The 13916-nt window shown below is 38.7% G+C and overlaps 2 protein-coding genes across 2 annotated transcripts; both read right to left on the bottom strand.

Annotated features, from left to right (window-relative positions):
* Positions 1-3142: 3142 nt before the first annotated feature.
* On the bottom strand, positions 3143-5925 carry LOC134618639 (lysozyme C-like). Its single transcript, XM_063464119.1, has 4 exons — positions 5799-5925; positions 5323-5481; positions 3309-3387; positions 3143-3225 (listed from the first exon to the last, which is right to left on the bottom strand). Exons 1-4 carry the CDS (start codon positions 5923-5925, stop codon positions 3159-3161), a joined length of 432 nt encoding a protein of 143 aa, XP_063320189.1. The 3' UTR covers positions 3143-3158.
* Positions 5926-10431: 4506 nt separating this feature from the next.
* On the bottom strand, positions 10432-13212 carry LOC134618626 (lysozyme C-like). The gene is made up of 4 exons (XM_063464104.1): positions 13086-13212; positions 12610-12768; positions 10598-10676; positions 10432-10514 (listed from the first exon to the last, which is right to left on the bottom strand). The coding sequence occupies exons 1-4, from the start codon at positions 13210-13212 to the stop codon at positions 10448-10450; spliced, it is 432 nt and encodes a 143-aa protein (XP_063320174.1). The 3' UTR covers positions 10432-10447.
* Positions 13213-13916: the final 704 nt, after the last annotated feature.

Genomic DNA, 13916 nt, shown 5'->3' with positions numbered 1-13916 from the left:
GTCTGTGTCCCAGGCTGAACAAGCAAAACCTCAGTGTGTTTGTGTGGGGCAAATAAAAGGGCTGCTGCCCAAATCGACCATCCTGTGTGGTGTATGCTTTGGGAAGAGTTAAGTGTGACAGGAATTTCAAAAGTACAGATGAGAGAACAACAAGTATAAAAATAAGGGAAGATGCTGTAAATGAATCCATATAAACTGCTAATGGTGAGCTGAACTGAATTTGATAACTGTCCATTTACAGGTTGAGCTATATTCCTACTCTTACCTGGACACTGGGAAAATAACAGAGGTCAACATCTGATTTTTATGCAGAAACCAAGATATTTTTAAAAAAATGAATCAAGAACACTAACACACATATTTTTGTCCCCAGTCCAGGACATGAAGTTTTGGTAAACAGTAGTCATTCTGTAATTAATAATTAGAATGAAGTTACATAGCTTAAGATAGTACAACAGGAAACATGAGCTCAGTTAACTGTGGTGATAACCCTCTGTTCTCTCTGTTGTGAGAAGTCTTGGCAATCAGAGGCAAACTAATAATGATCACATGACCTGTATTTTTTTATTATCAAAAAATCCCAACTCTAACTCCAATTATATATTTCTCCAAAAACATAGGGTTAGAATTGGTGTCATCACTGTTGCCGCACAGCAAGAAGGTCCTGAGTTCAATTCCACTATCAGGCTGGGGTCTTTCATTGTGGGTTCCCTCCGGGTACTCCAGCTTCCTCCCACTGTCCAAAGACATGCAGTTTGTGGGGATAGGTTAATCGATTAATCCAAATTGCCCATAGGTGTGAATGCGGGAGTGAATGTGAGCGCGAATGGTTGTCTGTCTCTGTGCGTTAGCCCTGCAACAGACTGGCGACCTGTCCAGGGTGTACCCCGCCTCTCGCCCTATGACAGCTGGGATAGGCTCCAGCACCCCCCGCGACCCTGAAAAGGATAAGCGGAAGCGAATGAATGGATGGATGGATAGAATTGGTGTCATCACCAGTGATGGCTTCACAGAGTTCACGGGGTTAACACTGCTCAACTAGCCAAGATTAGAGGGCTAAGACACTCTGTATGGCAGAAATATGAAATTCATTTTACTTCATCGGCCAGATAAATCCTATTGTATTCACCAGTGGATTGGATCAGTATAAGTTAAGACCTACAGATATCAGTAAAAATGCTTTTAATACTGATTACGCTTCAGGCTTTATTTTTGGGTGAAATTTTAACAACCTCTGTTAATGACACAATCCAGTCTTAACCAGGTCATTGGCAAAACTTTCAGGGTGAAAAATTTCACCTCGTCCTCATTTTAGGTTTGACAGTGTTTTAGTAGGTAAAGGTGAATACTTGGACATGAATTGAGCTGCGGTTTGGGGAAGGCCTCGAAGGGGACTGGCAACGGCTCCCGGGCCTGGCAGTTCCCCGTGTACTAAATAGGAGTGAAGAAGTTAAAGAATTGAGAACAAGGAGGGAGGGAGGGAATGAACAGCTTGCAGAAGTGGGGGAACCTATATAGATGACAACCGGAAGGAGCATGTTTAGAGGCGTGGGCCCGCTCCTGAAATTCCGATACATAATCTCCAATTGTTCTATCAACAAGGTCTAGAAGCCTGAATCCTTCTTTGCAATTTACACATGCAGCCAAGTCTAGCTTGGCTGCATGTGTAAATGAGCTTGCCAGCTGCTTTAGATTGCCAGGTTAGACCATCTATCAGGCTCTGGCTGTCAGACCATAGTTTTGACACCCCTATTCACAGAAATTACCCACCAATCAGTGCCCAACATCATTAATGCAATTATCCATCCTGCTGTCACTCACAAGTATGTCACCATATTTATCCATATATAAGCGGTGATAGCAGCATACTGCAGGTAGAAGTGGCAGATGTTGTACTAAAACATACTATTATAAATTAAAAGTAAATTCTCTTGTACATAGGTGGGTATTCGGGATATACAGAGCCTTTTTAGGTGTCTATAAAACAGCTGTCTACGTCCAGATCCAGCACAAATAGAAATGTGTACCATCCCAGTGGAGTTACATTCTGTTTGGGTCTCCAAAACCTGCTGAGAGCATCACAGTTAGGGAGAAAAGGGTCAAAACTACCAGTATATAAGAAGTTGCTCTGAATAGAGAATCATAGAGTATTACAGCTTTAACCCTTTGAGATCTTAGTCGTCATTGGTATCAACACCAACACTACTGTGTGCTTTAAATATTAGAATATTATTACATTTCTCAAGCTCTCCCAAACCTGGAAATCAGAGAACAAAGAAAGTAACAGACACCCATCAAACCTCTTCACTTGTTAGTGTCATGAACAGGTCTCCAGTTGTAGCTAAAACACTGACAGAAATCATTAAGTCATCACTGGTGATAATCCTACCTACTTGAGAAAGCAGAATTGTAATATCTAAATCATTTTTATTTGTTCCAGTTATAATAATAATTATGTTTATTTTCTTTTTCTCTGATTGTAAGGACTTGGAAGAACAATCTAATACAACAATATTACTGTCATGGTACTGGGTCTGCGGCCCAGTCTTGTGTGTATTTTAGTTTTATTTTGTTGATGATTGTATTTTTCTCCATACTTCCTGTTTTATTTTGAAGGAATCTTGTGTTCTTTGTTCATTGTATTTAGTTTCACTTCCTCTGTCCTGTCATTAGGTTCATGTCAGTCAGCTGTTTCTCCATGTGTTCCCACTTCCCCTGATCACCTCCTGTGTGTATTTATGTCCTCTGTTTTCTGTATGTCATTGTCAGGTCGTCTGTTATCCCCACCATAGTCTTTCGTAGTGTTTTGATAGTGTGTCATAGTTTCTTCATAGTTTTCATGCTTATCAACTGCCACCAGCCAAATAAAGGCTCGCTTTTTGTTTCACCTGCAACTCCTCTCTCAGTGTCTGCTCTTGGGTCCGTTCAGCAAAACACACCGGCGTATCCCCCCGTGATTATTATATATTTCAATTGAATACTTTAGGGTTGGGGTCATGACTGATGATAACTTTCAGGGTTAAATCCTAAAAAAGGTAGATGAAAACAATGAAAGCTGTGATTTTAATTCAGTTTATTAATTTGAGAAATTACAGAAACAGAAGAAGACGGGGACATCTTATTATGTGGACGAGACCCTCCTGTTCCTGTGGGCTGATTTAAACACCACATCCACTCACATAGGAGCTGAGGTCACGACCCTCACAGTTATATTGCCAGCCATACCTGAAACCAGACAAAAGTATGATTAACCAAGTAAGAGGTCAGTCAGTCAGAAGCTGTTTGTCAGTTATGTGATTCGTTCTTACCAGGCACTGATGCCTTGAGGATCCCTAACGACACGTTTGGCACAGGTGATTGCTGCACTGATATTATCGCTCAAAAACGCTGTGACCAAAAATGGGAAAAAAGGACAGCAACATAAAAATCAAAAGTGTAAATCATCAAAATTGTAGCTGGCATTGCTGAAACTGAGAAAAAAGTGAGTCAAATGACAATATTAAAAATTTAGTCAACTTAGGACATAACGAGACAGGATTTTAGGTGGTTTGAAGCAGTTTCTTGCAGTATTGTGAATGCTGCACTGGTCTGCCATTAGGAGAGTACCCCAAACTTAGAAATGTCCATGTACAGTTTCATTTATATTCTAACTAACTAATAATCTGGGAATGTGCTGTCAAGAATTTGAGCTGTTCCAACAGCAGTAGTAAACTTCAAATCTAGAATAAAAATTAACACAAAGCAAAAGTGGTCTTAAGACCAGTATTCACAGACCAATAGAGTATTAGCATAAACATTTTTATCTCCTGTGCAGCAGTTTATAACCACCTGTATCTGCTGCTATAAGGATAGAGGCAGATACAAGTGACAGAAAGGACCAATCATGGACAGTACCAATGTTGCACTTAACATGCTGCTTTTTACTAAGAGTAATTTCCCATGCACAGAGGTAAGTATTTGAGAAGTAAGAACGTTTTCTTGGAGGGATAGAGGGTATATAAAACAAGTGTCTACTTCTGTATTTCTTTTAGTTTGAATAATGTAATATTGATTCATTAAATCCTGAATCGATTTTTAAATATAAATGTATTTTGCCAGAAATGTCAGAATCTCAGGTTGAAGTTCAGCAAATTGTTTCAAGAGCTGCCAAACAGATAAAACAGGCAATGAGAACAGGTGAAACGATTGCGCACAAAGATGTAAACACAAAGTGTGGATCGTTCACCCGATGGCACGTACGCAGACACCCCATTGGGTGCTGAAAGCTGATATCTCACAGATTCTGCAGCTTCAGGTTTCGTCACTCTCTGACCAAAATTCACTGAACCAGCAGCAAAAGAAGATCAAAACTACGCTTCATGTTTGAAAAACATTGTCATTAATTCCCTCTTACTTTGGCTGTTTTGCTTCCACCATGATAAATATCTCTCTCTCTCTCTGTGTACTCAGAAACCAATTTACCATCAAAAAGCTCTACTTTCTGCATGAGTCGCTTATTACGAACCGGTCTACCGTTGTGTACAGTGCTGGGTTTTTTTGTTTTGTTTTTTTTTTTTCTAAATTGACCTCCGACAAGAAAGCCCAATTTCTGATGTTCAATACAGAACAAATTTAAACTTTTACAAACTATGTCAAATTGCAAAATGCTTAGCTGTGTCTCTAATAAAACCTCTGTAACTTTGTTCTGCTTCACTTCAGCATCATCAGGTAATGTTCATATGTTGATTCATGGTTTTCTTCAGTTTTTGATCAGTTGCAGAATATTTTTAAGGAGGTTTATCTGCTATAAAAAGCCAGGCCAGGAAAATCTTCTTCATGTTTTTCTGTTTTATGCTCAGATATCATCAGGTGTGATGCTTACACCTCTAATGAAGTCTAACAAGTGTCAGCTTTGTTTTAATACATAGATATACAATATGGATATGTACTGATAAATGATCAGAATTATAATATTTCTGACTGAGTCAAAACTGAATCGAATTGGGGATCGAATCGAACCAGGACCTTGCGAATCGGAATTTAGGTCTAAGTCATCATTGATGGTGTCCCCAACCCTAAAGCATAACTTTAACTCATGCAGACAAGCAGAAAATGTAATATTTGTTTTATTAAATTTCCCAAGTTCTCCTAATCCTTGGCAGTCAGGAAACACCCATCAGAAACTATTCTGTTTCCCCCCCAAAATAATTTATTTAGCTTTTCTTTAAAGTATAAGGTAAGTGTTAGGACCTATGATGACTAACACCTCACAAGGTTAAAGATTGCCATCATTCAGACAGCAAGAGGACCTGAGCTAAAAACCTATTGAGGCTCATGACTGACCACTGCAGTCCATGTTGCATCCGTTATGCGAGTTGATGATGTAGTCATTGCACCACCAGTAGCTGTTAATTTGAAAGATGCCAAAGTCGGTGGATCCGTCATTGTTGGTGTTTTTGGCCATGGTGTTATAGTTTGACTCCCATCGGGTGAGGCAAACCCCTGCAGACAGAAAAAAAGAGCTGGAGGTATAGACAACTTGAAAGCTAAGTGTCAGGTAAACTAAAATTTACCATTTACCTGTTTTTCATACATTAATGCTTGGTCAGAATCACATTCTTGACAGATTTTAAAAACAAAGGTTACACAAGTTGGAAGATCGGTAAGTTGGACTCTCTGCGCACCAATATTATTAAAAAGCAAGTAGGTGAAAATTCCACATATGGGTAACCATGACCTTACCCTTAACATGGCATTGGTAACAACGTACAAGTTAAGAATTATCTTGCATTTTCCTAAGCTGACATGCTGGTACTCACAGTCGGCGAGGCTGATTCCATAGTAGCCGTCCATGCCGTTAGCCTTGAGCGTGCGGGCCCATTCACAGCGCTCGAAGATTTTGGCGTTGGCCACAGCCAAGAAGAGCAAAACCAACAGACTCCTCATGATGGTATTTTTCCTTGTCCGAATGTGTCCACAACTGCTGCTGCTTCCCTTTTTATAGCCAAAAATGCTTAGTTGCAAATGGTGTTGATTTCCAGGCTCAGATAAGAGGTCCCCAAAGGACAGCATAAGGGAAGGGTTGCGTCAAAGTAGAAAAGCAAGCAATGGTGGGTTTATGGTTAAAAAATAGAGCTTGACAAACAAAGCATATCGATCCAGCTGAGAAGGATCCCAAAGCTCTGAAAAGCGTATTTAAAAAAAAAAGAGGTCTAACTAGATAAGAGGACCCAAATACCCACAAGGGAGCAGGTAGGTGAAAGTGGAAAAGCAAGCAATGGTGGATTTATTCTTAAAAAATACAGCTGGACAAACAAAGCATATTGGTCAAGTTGAGATAGATTTCAGAGCTGTGGAAAGTTTTTCCGTTTGTTTTTGCAACACATGGGACCACATTTTCCTCAAATGAACATCATGTTTGATTCAATAAGCCTAAAGTAGCCTTAAACATTCAACCAGTGATTTTAAATTCATCTATCAGCTCCTTAAAATGACCACAAAAAACAGAAAATTATCAAAATCTCTATTTAATCTTTGAAATAATAAACAGTGAAAGTAGACATTTTAACTGAGTTTAGCAGAGTTCATTAATTTTATTAGTCATTATTAATTTCAATGTGTTTCCCTTCAATAACAGTTGTAATGTTTCCATCTGCTGCAGAGAAAGATGGGGACATTTTGTCGATGATCAGGGCCGTGCAGAGATGTTTGAAGGGGCACATAGGCTGAATAACAACAACCCACATTCATCAAGAATAATAATATGGAATCACATTACACTATATCATTATCATCAGGTGGGGAGAATGCAAAGCAAACATAGACTATGTTTTACCTGACTGGCTACAATGTTGCTGTTGTGGGTTTGCTGCAACAGATTTAAAAAACTGTGGGAAACAAACTAGGCTCTGTCAAACCATAGTTTTGACACCCCTATTCACAGAAATTACCCACCAATCAGTGCCCAACATCATTAATGCAATTATCCATCCTGCTGTCACTCACAAGTAGGTCACCATATTTATCCATATATAAGCTGTGATAGTGGCATACTACAGATACAAGTGGCAGATGTTGCACTAAAACATACTATTATAAACTAAGAGTAAATTCTCTTTGTCGTGTTATTAATTATACGCGGGTCCACTGCATGATTCACAACCAACCCTTTACTTTTTCTGTTCTTACTCTGTTCCACATAACATTCCATTTGTGTTCAAACCCACCGGCCCCGCCCTCTAGCTGCCGTCAGGCCTAACTACACTGACTGGCTCTGTTAACATCTACTGTGCAACGCAATTACACCACACTCTTGTACATAGGTTTGTATTTGGGATATACAGAGCCTTTTTAGGTGTCTATCAAACAGCTGTCTACGTCCAGATCCAGCACAAATAGAAATGTGTACCATCCCAGTGGAGTTTTCATTCTGTTTGGGTCACCAAAACCTGCTGAGAGCATCACAGTTAGGGAGAAAAGGGTCAAAACTACCAGTACGCAATAAAGTGCTCTGAATAGAGAATCATAGAGTATTACAGCTTTAACCCTTTGAGATCTTAGTCGTCATTGGTATCGACCCCAACACTAATGTGCGCTTTAAACTTAGAATATTATTACATTTCTCAAGTTCTCGCAAGCCTGGAAGACAGAAAACAAAGAAAGTAACAGACACCCATCAAAGCTATTTGAAAGATGCCAAGTCAGTGAATCCATCAGTGTTGTGGTTTTTGCTCATGGTGTTGTTGTGCGACTCCCATTGGGTCAGGCAAACCCCTGAAGACAGAACAGAAGAGATGGACATATAGACAATGTAAAAGTCAAATATCAGGGATCAAAACAACTCTTTCTCAGTTACCAACTTTTCACATAATGACAATTGGTCAGAATACCATTCTTGGCATATTTTAAAAGCAAGGTGTACTACTGGTGTCATTTTCTGATGCAAGAAAGAACAACAACCGCCTAACCTCCATGTTAGGAGGTAAGTGTGTGTCAAGGTAATCACATGACATCCTTAAACAATGCTGAATACATGCTTAATGGCAAACTGCTACCTACAATAAACTTCTATAATGTTGGTTTGGTTACCTTGGTTTACGGTATTAAAACATCCTGTAACAGTAATAACACAAGCAGAGCACTTTTTGAGTAAACATTGGTGGTGGACAGATTGATCCAAATATCAATAGTATCGATACAATGCTGATATTGATATTGAATCACTACAAGTGTCCCTGTCCTGCTCTGTTGTTGTGCTACGGTCACACGACTCAGAAAAGGGCAGTGCGTCGAGTAGAGGTTATTAAAACATTGCAAACAATGATGTGTATTGAAAGGAAATTTTCTACTGTGCCATCACCACGAACTTATATAAAGATATGAAAGACAAAAAAAGGCAAAGAATAACCAGCTAGCTCACATAGTAAGAAAGAAAAGTAAAAGTAATGTTTCAGTCTTACTAATGTTGAATTTGCAACATTAGCTAAGGTTAAATTGTTATTAACCGTCATATTTGTTAACTTTCGCAGGCCAGTTACCTATAGATTAAATTAAGACATTTAGGTTTAGGTATATTTATTGAGGTTATAAATGAGTTTAGCAGTACTGTGGTTTTCTCAAACTTCTATTAGTTATTATGATCTATTTACTAATTATTCTTTTTTGTGCACTCAGAAAAGCCCATCCCCTGTTAACCTTTAGAAAGCATGCAGGTTTGAGGTATTTAGCATTACTTGTCTGTGTAGGTTCTCAGTTATCCAGGTCATGCTAAACTAAGGAGTATGGAAAGAAAGGTGACTGGACTTCTTTAAGTTTCTTGAAGATGGGCGCCGGTTTAGCTCAGCTGAATGTTAAGGCGACCATATGCCACATGGCTGAGAACGGCCGGCCTGGGTTTGAATCCGGCTCCTTTCCCTCCGCTTTCCTGTCAGTTTTCATTGTATCTGTCCAATAAAGCCAGAAAAAGGCCAAAAAATATATTTAAAAAAAGTTTCTTGAAGATGTTTTGCTTCTTATCCGAGAAGCTTCTTCAGTTCGAAGACCAAAAGGTGGAGAGTCCAGTATTTTTAAAACCTAGATTGTCGTTGACACGCTGTTGATCATGTGCCTCATCACACATGCCAAGGTGCGAAAAAGGGTGTGGGCCAGTATCAGCAGAGGTTTTGGGCGAAATCATTGTGAGACATTGCTTTTTTTTTTTTTTTTTTTTGTAAAAGCCTTTATTGTGAAAAATCATGGAAGTGAGACCTTGCCTTAGAAATGTAAGTTTTTATTTGCAATGTATGGCATTTCTGAAGTTGTCTTTCTTTTCCTTTAATGTATTGGGCCTGCTGAGCTTTGTTTCTTTGTGCTCTTTCAAAGGGAGCTAGCTACTGACACAGATACATGGATGACACCTGGGTCAAAATCAAAACCCAAGAAATAGAATCCTTTACTGTTCACATCAACTTAGTGAATTGAAACATAAAATTCACCAGAAAAGATACTGGATTTTATACAAGTTTCTAGAAACGGCTCAAACAAAATGAGAGCAAATGTAGAATTCTGTCTTATTCAATTATAGACAGATTTGGGAGTAGTTAGTACATCGAGCCAAACAGTAGGTGGCGCTAACTTTTCCATTTGGCATCATTAAACCATCAGACAATAAGACACTGAGATAGTGTCATGAACAGGTCTCCAGTTGTAGCTAAAACACTGACAGAAATCATTAAGTCATCACTGGTGATAATCCTACCTACTTGAGAAAGCAGAATTGTAATATCTAAATCACTTTTATTTGTTCCAGTTATAATAATAATTATGTTTATTTTCTTTTTCTCTGATTGTAAGGACTTGGAAGAACAATCTAATACAATATTATTGTCATGGTACTGGGTCTGCAGCCCAGTCTTGTGTGTATTTTAGTTTTATTTCGTTTATTTTGAAGGAATCTTGTGTTCTTTGTTCATTGTATTTAGTTTCACTTCCTCTGTCCTGTCATTAGGTTCATGTCAGTCAGCTGTTTCTCCATGTGTTCCCACTTCCCCTGATCACCTCCTGTGTGTATTTATGTCCTCTGTTTTCTGTATGTCATTGTCAGGTCGTCTGTTATCCCCACCATAGTCTTTCGTAGTGTTTTGATAGTGTGTCATAGTTTCTTCATAGTTTTCATGCTTATCAACTGCCACCAGCCAAATAAAGGCTCGCTTTTTGTTTCACCTGCAACTCCTCTCTCAGTGTCTGCTCTTGGGTCCGTTCAGCAAAACACACCGGCGTATCCCCCCGTGATTATTATATATTTCAATTGAATACTTTAGGGTTGGGGTCATGACCGATGATAACTTTCAGGGTTAAATCCTAAAAAAGGTAGATGAAAACAATGAAAGCTGTGATTTTAATTGTTTATTAATTTGAGAAATTACAGAAACAGAAGAAGACGGGGACATCTTATTATGTGGACGAGACCCTCCTGTTCCTGTGGGCTGATTTAAACACCACATCCACTCACATAGGAGCTGAGGTCACGACCCTCACAGTTATATTGCCAGCCATACCTGAAACCAGACAAAAGTATGATTAACCAAGTAAGAGGTCAGTCAGTCAGAAGCTGTTTGTCAGTTATGTGATTCGTTCTTACCAGGCACTGATGCCTTGAGGATCCCTAACGACACGTTTGGCACAGGTGATTGCTGCACTGATATTATCGCTCAAAAACGCTGTGACCAAAAATGGGAAAAAAGGACAGCAACATAAAAATCAAAAGTGTAAATCATCAAAATTGTAGCTGGCATTGCTGAAACTGAGAAAAAAGTGAGTCAAATGACAATATTAAAAATTTAGTCAACTTAGGACATAACGAGACAGGATTTTAGGTGGTTTGAAGCAGTTTCTTGCAGTATTGTGAATGCTGCACTGGTCTGCCATTAGGAGAGTACCCCAAACTTAGAAATGTCCATGTACAGTTTCATTTATATTCTAACTAACTAATAATCTGGGAATGTGCTGTCAAGAATTTGAGCTGTTCCAACAGCAGTAGTAAACTTCAAATCTAGAATAAAAATTAACACAAAGCAAAAGTGGTCTTAAGACCAGTATTCACAGACCAATAGAGTATTAACATAAACATTTTTATCTCCTGTGCAGCAGTTTATAACCACCTGTATCTGCTGCTATAAGGATAGAGGCAGATACAAGTGACAGAAAGGACCAATCATGGACAGTACCAATGTTGCACTTAACATGCTGCTTTTTACTAAGAGTAATTTCCCATGCACAGAGGTAAGTATTTGAGAAGTAAGAACGTTTTCTTGGAGGGATAGAGGGTATATAAAACAAGTGTCTACTTCTGTATTTCTTTTAGTTTGAATAATGTAATATTGATTCATTAAATCCTGAATCGATTTTTAAATATAAATGTATTTTGCCAGAAATGTCAGAATCTCAGGTTGAAGTTCAGCAAATTGTTTCAAGAGCTGCCAAACAGATAAAACAGGCAATGAGAACAGGTGAAACGATTGCGCACAAAGATGTAAACACAAAGTGTGGATCGTTCACCCGATGGCACGTACGCAGACACCCCATTGGGTGCTGAAAGCTGATATCTCACAGATTCTGCAGCTTCAGGTTTCGTCACTCTCTGACCAAAATTCACTGAACCAGCAGCAAAAGAAGATCAAAACTACGCTTCATGTTTGAAAAACATTGTCATTAATTCCCTCTTACTTTGGCTGTTTTGCTTCCACCATGATAAATATCTCTCTCTCTCTGTGTACTCAGAAACCAATTTACCATCAAAAAGCTCTACTTTCTGCATGAGTCGCTTATTACGAACCGGTCTACCGTTGTGTACAGTGCTGGGTTTTTTTGTTTTGTTTTTTTTTTTTCTAAATTGACCTCCGACAAGAAAGCCCAATTTCTGATGTTCAATACAGAACAAATTTAAACTTTTACAAACTATGTCAAATTGCAAAATGCTTAGCTGTGTCTCTAATAAAACCTCTGTAACTTTGTTCTGCTTCACTTCAGCATCATCAGGTAATGTTCATATGTTGATTCATGGTTTTCTTCAGTTTTTGATCAGTTGCAGAATATTTTTAAGGAGGTTTATCTGCTATAAAAAGCCAGGCCAGGAAAATCTTCTTCATGTTTTTCTGTTTTATGCTCAGATATCATCAGGTGTGATGCTTACACCTCTAATGAAGTCTAACAAGTGTCAGCTTTGTTTTAATACATAGATATACAATATGGATATGTACTGATAAATGATCAGAATTATAATATTTCTGACTGAGTCAAAACTGAATCGAATTTGGGATCGAATCGAACCAGGACCTTGCGAATCGGAATTTAGGTCTAAGTCATCATTGATGGTGTCCCCAACCCTAAAGCATAACTTTAACTCATGCAGACAAGCAGAAAATGTAATATTTGTTTTATTAAATTTCCCAAGTTCTCCTAATCCTTGGCAGTCAGGAAACACCCATCAGAAACTATTCTGTTTCCCCCCCAAAATAATTTATTTAGCTTTTCTTTAAAGTATAAGGTAAGTGTTAGGACCTATGATGACTAACACCTCACAAGGTTAAAGATTGCCATCATTCAGACAGCAAGAGGACCTGAGCTAAAAACCTATTGAGGCTCATGACTGACCACTGCAGTCCATGTTGCATCCGTTATGCGAGTTGATGATGTAGTCATTGCACCACCAGTAGCTGTTAATTTGAAAGATGCCAAAGTCGGTGGATCCGTCATTGTTGGTGTTTTTGGCCATGGTGTTATAGTTTGACTCCCATCGGGTGAGGCAAACCCCTGCAGACAGAAAAAAAGAGCTGGAGGTATAGACAACTTGAAAGCTAAGTGTCAGGTAAACTAAAATTTACCATTTACCTGTTTTTCATACATTAATGCTTGGTCAGAATCACATTCTTGACAGATTTTAAAAACAAAGGTTACACAAGTTGGAAGATCGGTAAGTTGGACTCTCTGCGCACCAATATTATTAAAAAGCAAGTAGGTGAAAATTCCACATATGGGTAACCATGACCTTACCCTTAACATGGCATTGGTAACAACGTACAAGTTAAGAATTATCTTGCATTTTCCTAAGCTGACATGCTGGTACTCACAGTCGGCGAGGCTGATTCCATAGTAGCCGTCCATGCCGTTAGCCTTGAGCGTGCGGGCCCATTCACAGCGCTCGAAGATTTTGGCGTTGGCCACAGCCAAGAAGAGCAAAACCAACAGACTCCTCATGATGGTATTTTTCCTTGTCCGAATGTGTCCACAACTGCTGCTGCTTCCCTTTTTATAGCCAAAAATGCTTAGTTGCAAATGGTGTTGATTTCCAGGCTCAGATAAGAGGTCCCCAAAGGACAGCATAAGGGAAGGGTTGCGTCAAAGTAGAAAAGCAAGCAATGGTGGGTTTATGGTTAAAAAATAGAGCTTGACAAACAAAGCATATCGATCCAGCTGAGAAGGATCCCAAAGCTCTGAAAAGCGTATTTAAAAAAAAAAGAGGTCTAACTAGATAAGAGGACCCAAATACCCACAAGGGAGCAGGTAGGTGAAAGTGGAAAAGCAAGCAATGGTGGATTTATTCTTAAAAAATACAGCTGGACAAACAAAGCATATTGGTCAAGTTGAGATAGATTTCAGAGCTGTGGAAAGTTTTTCCGTTTGTTTTTGCAACACATGGGACCACATTTTCCTCAAATGAACATCATGTTTGATTCAATAAGCCTAAAGTAGCCTTAAACATTCAACCAGTGATTTTAAATTCATCTATCAGCTCCTTAAAATGACCACAAAAAACAGAAAATTATCAAAATCTCTCTTCAATCTTTGAAATAAAAAACAGTGAAAGTAGAGATTTTAATTGAGTTTAGCAGAGTTCATTATTTGTATTAGTCATTATTAATTTCAATGTGTTTCCCTTTAAAAGCAGAAACAGTTGTAAT

This window comes from Pelmatolapia mariae, linkage group LG20 (assembly GCF_036321145.2).
Source record: "Pelmatolapia mariae isolate MD_Pm_ZW linkage group LG20, Pm_UMD_F_2, whole genome shotgun sequence".
NCBI classification, from domain to species: domain Eukaryota; kingdom Metazoa; phylum Chordata; class Actinopteri; order Cichliformes; family Cichlidae; genus Pelmatolapia; species Pelmatolapia mariae.
This window is presented reverse-complemented; position numbering and strand designations above follow the sequence as displayed.

Coding starts and splice junctions, on each gene's coding strand:
- LOC134618639 (XM_063464119.1), bottom strand. CDS start 5,925: ATGAGGAGTCTGTTGGTTTTGCTCTTCTTGGCTGTGGCCAACGCCAAA. Junction 3,388..5,322: donor ATGCAACATGGACTGCAGTG/GTCAGTCATGAG, acceptor TTTTGGTCACAG/CGTTTTTGAGCGATAATATC. Junction 3,226..3,308: donor CCTCAAGGCATCAGTGCCTG/GTAAGAACGAAT, acceptor GTCTGGTTTCAG/GTATGGCTGGCAATATAACT.
- LOC134618626 (XM_063464104.1), bottom strand. CDS start 13,212: ATGAGGAGTCTGTTGGTTTTGCTCTTCTTGGCTGTGGCCAACGCCAAA. Junction 12,769..13,085: donor TGGAATCAGCCTCGCCGACT/GTGAGTACCAGC, acceptor TTCTGTCTGCAG/GGGTTTGCCTCACCCGATGG. Junction 10,515..10,597: donor CCTCAAGGCATCAGTGCCTG/GTAAGAACGAAT, acceptor GTCTGGTTTCAG/GTATGGCTGGCAATATAACT.